Source organism: Oreochromis aureus, linkage group 18 (assembly GCF_013358895.1).
Source record: "Oreochromis aureus strain Israel breed Guangdong linkage group 18, ZZ_aureus, whole genome shotgun sequence".
In the NCBI taxonomy this organism is placed as follows: Eukaryota; Metazoa; Chordata; class Actinopteri; order Cichliformes; family Cichlidae; genus Oreochromis; species Oreochromis aureus.
In genome coordinates, this window is record NC_052959.1 from 27,079,616 (window position 1) to 27,088,472 (window position 8,857).

The 8,857-nt window shown below is 39.9% G+C and overlaps 3 protein-coding genes across 6 annotated transcripts in view; 1 reads left to right on the forward strand and 2 right to left on the reverse strand.

Moving 5' to 3' along the window:
• Nucleotides 1–1,938, reverse strand: part of pip4p1a (phosphatidylinositol-4,5-bisphosphate 4-phosphatase 1a) — a 28,024-nt gene extending 26,086 nt beyond the window's left edge. Inside the window, exons 1-2 of one of the 2 annotated variants that reach the window (XM_031754953.2) lie at nt 1,680–1,938; nt 573–766 (exon numbers count right to left, since the gene is read on the reverse strand). In XM_031754953.2, the coding sequence (XP_031610813.1) occupies nt 573–766; nt 1,680–1,797 (312 nt within the window). In that variant the 5' untranslated portion in view covers nt 1,798–1,938. Of the gene's footprint in view, nt 1–572; nt 767–1,388; nt 1,539–1,679 lie in introns of those variants that run through there. The other variant, XM_039602750.1, reaches the window with a different exon arrangement.
• Nucleotides 1,939–3,051: 1,113 nt separating this feature from the next.
• On the reverse strand, nt 3,052–6,639 carry dnaaf6 (dynein axonemal assembly factor 6). 3 transcript variants are annotated; one of them, XM_031754957.2, is made up of 7 exons: nt 6,431–6,575; nt 6,195–6,263; nt 5,771–5,837; nt 5,565–5,670; nt 5,246–5,342; nt 3,563–3,648; nt 3,052–3,374 (listed from the first exon to the last, which is right to left on the reverse strand). In XM_031754957.2, the coding sequence occupies exons 1-7, from the start codon at nt 6,485–6,487 to the stop codon at nt 3,245–3,247; spliced, it is 612 nt and encodes a 203-aa protein (XP_031610817.2). In that variant the 5' UTR covers nt 6,488–6,575; the 3' UTR covers nt 3,052–3,244. The 3 variants fall into 3 exon arrangements, with proteins under 3 accessions (XP_031610817.2, XP_031610818.2, XP_039457815.1); XM_039601881.1 differs by having other exon boundaries at nt 3,234–3,374; nt 3,543–3,648; nt 6,431–6,639; XM_031754958.2 differs by having other exon boundaries at nt 6,195–6,561.
• Nucleotides 6,640–7,641: 1,002 nt separating this feature from the next.
• On the forward strand, nt 7,642–8,564 carry LOC116332083 (MICOS complex subunit MIC26-like). Its single transcript, XM_031754940.2, has one exon. It carries the CDS (start codon nt 7,693–7,695, stop codon nt 8,311–8,313), a length of 621 nt encoding a protein of 206 aa, XP_031610800.2. The 5' UTR covers nt 7,642–7,692; the 3' UTR covers nt 8,314–8,564.
• The last annotated feature ends 293 nt before the right edge of the window (nt 8,565–8,857 follow it).

Sequence of the window (8,857 nt, forward strand, 5' to 3'; positions counted from 1 at the left end):
TCCCTACATCACACATTGGTTTGCGCATTAACATACTGGAGGCTCTGGTGTGAAGGTGCTCAGTACCTAAAGAGACTGCACACACAGTAGCTCCTTGTAAGTCACAAGGTATTCACGCCCTACTTATAATACTCAAAAAGTTTATCTAATTTTACAAAATGAACCTCACGTTGTACTAAATAAGACGTGTTCTTTTCTATGTTCTTCTGTTGTCCTAAATCTTTTTAAATATGTGTTAAAACAGTTTATAGTAACAATTCAATTACAAACAGCTAGATGATGAGCTAGTACAGGAACAGTTGTAATTTGTGCTACAAAACAAACAAAAAAAACATAAAACAAACAAAACAAAACAAAATGCAATCCCTCATTTTCAGATCCAAAAATAGAAAAAAAAAGCCAACTTAATTCACATTGAAATTGTTTGATTCATACTGGGGTTCACCTTCTTCCATCTGGACATTCAGATCAACAAACTGTATCATCTATTCCTTTGAGCTGACATAATGTAACCTGAAGCAGCCAACGGGCTTTACACCTGGGTCTACAGATTCCTCTGGAAACCAACCTACCGTAGCTTCATTGCAAACCCCACACTTCACCACGTGCTGGTGAATCTTGCCCTCCACAGAGATGAGGCTCTGACACACCCTGCAGCTGATAACAGGGGCACTGCCACTCTCTGGTGAGGTGAGAGGGGAATAGGGCGGAGGGTCCTCCCCTAGGAGCACCGATGGCTGCGTGGGGCTGGGGAACGGAGGGAAACCTGAAGGCAAGGGGAAAGATACAACAGTAGTAAGGACGAGTGAAGGGACACAGTCATAAGAGTTGTGCAGTGAGCTGGAAAAAGCCTCAATTCCCATGACAAATACCCTGTTATTATAAACAAGATAATAAGATTTGGTCTGGAGTTCAGCAGAAAGGAGCTTTAGAAGAAAAACACTCCTGGAATGCTGAGCGGGCTTAGGTTTAACAAATGAGGCTGGATATTTGTGAAAGGTATTTGTGAAAGCCATTTACTCACAGTGTGTGAGCCCATTTACTCACAGTGTGTGAGTAAATGGCTCAGTTCCATCTAGAAGTCATATGCAACATGCAGCTTTACTTTTACTGCAAGCAGCCCATGTTTCCCAGTTGATGTATTCAGGCACATTTGTCCCTTTCTAGGTGAACGATCATTGGTCGTCGCTCTCCTTTGCAGCATCCCTCGGCAGCCTCCATAATGGCTTTCTCACATGCCAATCAAATCAGGTGTTTCTCGTATGCTAGCTAGCTCAGAGAAACAGTTATCTAGCTCGTGAATAAAATGGGCTCTCTTAAACCGCCAAATTATGTGCACTAATTTGTGTTAAAACCGTAAATAAAATATAATTTTATAATAACGTTACCGAGCTGCATGACTGAGGCTTTGCGGATGGTTTGCCGGTGCTAAGCAGCGCTAGCTGTCAAGCTAGGTTAGCCAGTGAGCACAGCGTTGATTCCCTCCTGTGCTTTCTTCCATTATTTTAAAACTATCGGTTTTATTCAAACATTTAATGCTTTGCAGCTTTACACCACATACTGACCAAACACAATCACACTAAGGTGACCCCTTCTTGTTGTGATGGCTGAGCTAGAAGAAGAGGCTAATAAAAGCTAAGCTAACTGAGGGTGGAGGAGAGAGCACCATGGATACTCACTCGGTGGTTTGTTGGGCACACCGTACGGTCCCGCACCTGGGGACAACCCGCCGTTACCGCTGCCGAGAGCACCATCGCCCAGATCTGATAATAACGGGGACCTCTCGCCGTCCGCCATACCGAGAGCGAGGCGTGGGGATTAGGGGGGGAGAAAGCGGAGAGAGATTGCAGACCGATACGGCGTTGTATTGTTGTGTCGGAAATGCAGGCGTCACATGATCACACCACCACCACTACGACCGCTGCTGCGGTAACGATGCCCGGGGGTGTGGCACTGCTCACCGGGGGGTGCTACGAGTTGCTAATGTAGGAAAGTTACATTGGAATTATTTGTGAATTATTTACCCCCAGTATTCGATGCACCACTATAACAAAGGCAGGTAGCTAGTTTTTTCTCCACTCATCAATGGAAAATTACTAAAATACTCTACTTAGATACTTTTCTTTGAACATGGTAAAAATTAAACAAAGTCCTTCAGACACTTGACTTGAAATGAGGAGAATGAATGAACAATTAATAGTTAAAGTTTAAGCCTGCATGATGAAAACCTTCTGTGTGTCTTTCTATATAAGTTGTTATTAGCAGTAATATTACTTGCAGTAGTATTAGAAATAGTAGTGGTGGCACTGGTAGTAGTAGTATGATTGATTCCAGAACGAGAACAAGTATAAAGATGATAAGAGTTAATATTTAATTCAGTAAATGCAGCATCTCCATTAAGTTTTGTGTGAATATAAAAGCATTTTTAAAAAATGAAGGCTGAGCAATTTTCTTGTATATTATCTTCAGGCAGCACTGAGCTCTGGGTACTCCTGTATGGAGTTTGCATGTTCAAAACTCTTCCCACAGCCCAAAGACATTAATGGGGAAAGATTCATTGGTAATTCTAAATTCTCCTAGGTGGGACTGTGACTGTGAATCTTTTTTCAGTCACTATATATTAGCCCTGCTGGTATAGGCTCCAGTCCAGTGAAAAGTGGTATAAAATGGCCTCAAAAGACCTGAATTCAAAGATTAATTAAGCTGTTTACCACATTAAGATGTGTACACCATGGAAGTCAGTAATAACAGCTACATTAAGTTGTTGTATTGCAATATGCAATACGAATGGTAAATGTTATGCAGATAAAAGATTGCTTAAAAGTAGATAGTTGCAGGTATCATGTTCAGTGTTCCTCAAAATAAGGGTTTCCCCAACCTTACACACAGTACGCTTGCATAATGGTGACCAAAGGCTGAATACATCTGTACATGTTGTATGTTTTTTGTTTATTTTTATCAAATTTGCAAAAAATTCAAAGTAATTTTTTTCATGTTGTCATTGTAGGGTATTGGGTGTAGAAATTTCAGGCGAAAAATGAAAATAATCAATTTTGGAGTCAAGTATTTATTAGAAATCCACAATTTAACAGTCATAGAGGCTGTGATGACACAAACAATAGCTTAAACTCACAAAATTCATGAAAAAATTAATGTTTTTGCTGATTATTTCCCAATTCCTTTCTGGTTTTAATCCTTAATGTGTCAGTTTGTATAATGGTAATTGCTGCTAAGTCATCCTTTTTCATTGCATATTGATAAAATCCATAGGATGCTTCATTAGTAGAGTCACCTCCAGTTCCTCCCTCTCACTGAAGAACTGGGCCTTGCTCTCATTTTTGTGGACCGGATCAGGGAGATGGAGCCCCAGTTTGCTGAAAACAGATGGAAAGGCAGGTTACAAAAAACAAGTAGCACTCAGGGGGGGATGATATATGTCTAACACTGAAAGACATTAAGAGTTGTGTGATAAAGCAATCAAAGCTCAGATCTTGGCATGCATAAGCCTCTAAGTCTTCAGGGAATTAAAAATGAAAGCGTACATTTTCAAAGGATCTCTTACTATTTTGGCGTCCGTAGATCAAGGAACTTTTCTTTCACATCCAGCACCACATCTGTTGCTTTAGTGTCTGGTAGTTTGATTTTAACCTACACGTGAGGGAAAAGTTAGCATCTTTATTATTCTACACTGTTCACATTAATATGTATATGTATCATTTTTATTTTAAAAGCATTTCCCCTTTTTTATTATTCAATTGTAATGCAAGGTTAGGTTTTAAAAAATACTTTCCTCCTTCCAATTACTCTTAACCTTGCCGTGTATGTGCGTATATGTGCTGCTGGGTTTTTTTTAATTGTTAGTTGTTTCCTGCTTCGCATGTAACTTCTACTTCTACTTCCACTTTTTAAAGGTTAACACACATTACACGTGAAACATCCCAGTTTGAGACCTGAAACAGCTAGTGTACTATAGTGTTGATTTCAAAGCAGGATAAATGGTTGCATCATGAAGGGCATCCAGCATAAAATGTGTGCCAAATCAAATATGTGGATCTGCTGTGGAGATCCTTCCAGTAGTTGAAAGTACCTAAATAGTTGCTGTAATTATTGTGCCATATCGGTGATTATTCCAGAATCAAGCATCTTACTATGACCAATCTAAAAGAGTGAATGCATGTAATCTCAATATTTATAAGTGTTTTAACACAAAGTATTTTAAATACAGACTCCAATTATTATTTATTGGAAATATTTTCACATATGTTTTAATGCATGCTCAATAATACAGGTGAGGAAATCCCAGAAAGTTGATTCTTTTCATTTGGATTTCAGTAGGAGAAACACTACATCACCCATCCAAGTGACTTTGTTAGTCTCAGCTAAATGCAGGTTTCTCGAACCTTACACACAGTACGCTTGCATAATGACTGAAACTAGCAGCATTGCTTAACAAAGAGCCAGAAGGTCTGTGAATAGTCCTCATGGCCACTGAACAGTGGTCATGACAATGCGTGTTCTGATCATGAAAGCAATGGTGCTTCCTCTCATTATGCTACTGTATTGTTTATAAGTTTGGGGGAACCTGCTGTCAGCTGAGACTGAAGGAGTAACCCGGGTGAGTGATGAAATGTTTCTCCCACTGAAATCTAGATGAACAAAATCAGCTTTATAAATCTACAAACAAGACTTTTGTTTAGATTTTGTTTAGAAGATTAGAAGTTAAAGACAATGAAAAAAACACCCTGATCTATGATGTCTTCTTTGTAATTTGTTGCTGATCAAAGTATTGTAAGTCAGCAAGTCATTTCATCTGTATTTTGGAGTGAAAATGATACCAACATACTAAAACACACAATTCCCTTAAATATACATAACATTTTACACAAAGTAACAGACAAAGACAATCTTAGCAATTTGAGAACATTTTGAAGTATCTGTCAGAGATCAGGTGAACAGTAGAGGAAAGATAAGCACTATTAGAAGCATTTAAATATTTTTTACGTATATAGAGCCTGGTCACTATAGGGTTAACCTGTCTCACCTGTGCTCCTCAACATTTTTAGACTGTTCCTTTCTAAAGTCTAAAACTAACTACGTCTTCAACAGAATTATCTGAAGCCAGCCAACATTTAATAGGAGATTCATGCCTTGCTGCTCTTGATCACAACCTTGTGCATTTCATTTTAGTATCAAAAAAGTGCACTGAGTGAAGTGTTAAGAAATCTTGTGACACTTGGCAAGTTACCAGCATGGCTTCACAACACATGGAGGATGGATCCTTTCTGCTTAATCCCAAGAAGAGATCCTCTGTTCCTACACTCTGCTTCAGGATTATTTCATACCTGCACACAGAGGTTATAAATGAAGCAGACACACTAAAACCAAACACAATAAATATCACATTACCAGACATTACCTTGAACAGAAGGAGACTAAACTTAGAAACAGACAGTGTTTGAAGAAGTGAGGACTCTTTTGAACCTTTAAATATCCACTTTTCATAACGTTTGATGCTTTTTTACATCCACTGTTGGTGTGTGTCTCTTTCTGCATTGCAGTCTTACTCAGGTTGTGGCCTTGGGTCAGTCAGATCATCATACTGTGAGCCTACGGCCACTTCTTCTTCACACCAGATATCTTTGCTGTTCTTCTTCGTGTATGCGGTTGACACTAATTAAACAGTCACATAAAGAGAGAAAGGCAGATGCAGAAAAAGTATGTATGCTTGAATAAATACTTTTATGGAGTGCTTATAATTGAAAAATAGTACCTTGTTTTTCTTTTTTGGGTGGGGGGCCAATGTGTCCGGGACCCAAGCGTGCATATGCTTTCACATCCTGTTAACATAAACTAATATTAGTGTGGGGGAGACTTGGCTTAATGGTTACTGTAGTTGAAATACAATGATACATATTCTCTCCACTTTATTTTACTCCATATTCCCCCATTGGTCCTCCCTGCCTACACCTGCAGACTAATAAACCTTACACCACTTTTCTAAATACCCTAAAATGTATATTTTATTGAAAAATTATTTTTAAACGTTCATTTTGCTAGTGTTGATTGATTACCCTTGCTATATACATAGGATTAAAATTTTGCTTGTTGAAAAATGTAAAGAGACAACAATTTCCGAGGAAGATACTAAAAGCTAGTGTTAGCAGGGCTTTAACATGGATGCATGTAGATCTTACTTTACACTCCTCATCTTCCTCTTCTTCGTCCTGCTGACTGGACAACAAGGCAGACAGAGCCTGGAGGCTCTGTTCGGAAGATACCCCAAGACAATCCATTCAGAAAAACAAAACAAATAAACAAAAATAAAAAGCGCAGCGGACACAAACGAGGAGGAAAAAGCTGCTAAACTATAAGCAACTATAACAAAACAATTATTTTAATTGGTGCTAGTATACTAATTTTAGCAGCTCACGTTTGGATTGTTGACGCTTTCTGTTTCCCTGGAGACGCCAGGCTTTCCCGCTGCCATGGAAACCAGTGACGTCGAACAAATTACGTGGCCAGAGTCACGGTTACGCAGATAGCCGTGAGCTAAGAAGCCTTGCCAGGGAATTTCTAATATAACGATCTCCTCTAGCTCTCTTTTTTTAAAGCAGCTTTGAGAATAATGCATACTGTACTGTATACGAGAAAAACTAGGCACTGAGAAAATGGCCTGGTAAATGGCCTGTATTTATATAGCGCTTTAATAGTCCCTAAGGACCCCAAAGAAAACAAACAAACAAACAAAAAGAAACAAAGATGGTGGTTTTAAAGACATGTTTTAGGACAGAGTTGTATAAGAATGAACGACTGCTTTATTAATGTAATGTCCCACTGACTATTTGAATTTAACTGAAAGGTAATTCACGTAATGGTTTAAAATAGGTGTCATAATTATGCCTGAATGCGTTAGGACGCTATTACAGGCTAAATGCTTGTACTGTAAACAGCTTTTCTTTAAAGTAGTCCAGCAAAAGTGCAGTCTAAATATCAGTTGTGTATCTAAGATTGTAATAAAAGAAAGGATTACTATAAGCTGTTAAAACTGTTTAAAAAGAAACATTGGAGAAAAAAAATAGTGTAAGTGATGCAAATACTAATAATTTCATCCAGTTTAGCCTACCTCAGGTAGCAGACCTTGCCTTAGCTTTGACTTTTACGTGGAATATTTGAGTATCATATTATGAGGGCAGTGGACAGAACAGCAGATATCCCAGTTAGGCACAGAGGACTTTATTGTAGACTACTAAAATAAAGCAGCCTGCTTAAGTCCTCATTCTAACTTCCTATTTTAAAGTTGTCATTAAAAATATAGTTCTTATAGTGTATTTAGTTTACCCATACCTTCACAATCTACCTTTCACAAGTATGTTATTCCTATTTTGCAACGTTATTGATAACGAACCCATTCAAACATATGCATGACAGGCAGTCAATTTATGGTGAAACAACGCTTTGTTTTTAAACTGCATATCTTTGGAGTTTCAAATGAAGCATGGTTTGGAGATGTGGGCACAGACATCATTACTATCTGTAAAGAAAGCCTTGTCCTCACAGATATACTTTATTCCTCCTGCCACTGTTGGCGCGCTTTCAAGAGTAGTAAAAGCGTTTGGGTGAGAATCAGAGAGGCGGGGCTATCTGCCTTGTCCCTCCGTGGATACCGTAGTGAATGCATGGCCCGCGGGGATCATGTTGAAGGTGACAGGTAGTGCCATGCCGGGAGCCCTGCGATTTTCACCGTTCACCGTGTTTGCTGCTGCCGGTGACGGCGAGAAGGAACCAGCGGTGGCGGCGGCTTCGTTAAACGTGGACGAACTGTCTCTGTACACCGCTCCCCCGGAGAAGTTTCGGTACGTGGAGCCTAAAGCGGGGCAGCTGGAGGAGCGAGTCGCCACCCTCAGGAAGTTAGCGGAGCCGTACACTGCTTGGTGTCAGGTCACCTATGAGAAAATTAAACCCAAAGTTCAGGGGGTCTTCCAGTTTGGGAACGACGCATACGCCTATGTGAAGAACCCCCCGAAGGACTTCTACCCCCGGGCGGGAGTCATCGGCTTTACCGGAGTCCTCGGGCTGGTTCTTGCCAGAGGCTCCAGGCTTAAGAAACTCATCTACCCGACCACTCTCATGACCCTGAGCGCCTCTCTCTACTACCCGGAGAAAGCAGCGGCCATCGCAAAGTCAACCGGAGACTCCGTGTACGACTTGGCCGTGCAGAGCTACGCAGCGGCGGAGAAGATCCTAAACCCCCAGAGCAAAGCTGAGAAGGCCAATAAACCCGAAAAGAGCAGCGACTCCGAGACCAAACAGTGATGACCCCGGCGTGACTGCAATAACCGAGCAGTAGCCAATCACACAGCAGCTTTATCCTGATACTGTAAACTGAGCGCTTTCTAGACAGTGTGACTTTTTCATGCCTACACTTTGCACTAAGCTTCACATGAAACTCAGGCCGGGCAAAGGGAAGGGGGGATTTGCAACTTTAATGACTTCCTTCCGATTTGAATGTGTATTTATGTAGAGATAAAGCAGTATCTTACATTAAAGTTGTTTTACCGCCTTGATTCTGTGTCCTATAATGCCACATGCACAAACAAGATGCTCAGCACCAAAGAGAAGAAAACTAATTCAGGATTTTAATAATCAGTCGTTTATTTTAACAGTTTTGTTCAATGGGGTGACAAAGACCAAAGTAGGCAAGTCACATTTGATCTGAAATTAGTTTCAGGTTTTATTTGTCATATACAGGTAACAATTATTATACTCACAGATTTTAAACATATTGTATAAAATAAGTTTTGCTAAAAAGTCATAATCCTACATAAACTCAAAACATTTGTAGTAAGTACTCATTAGA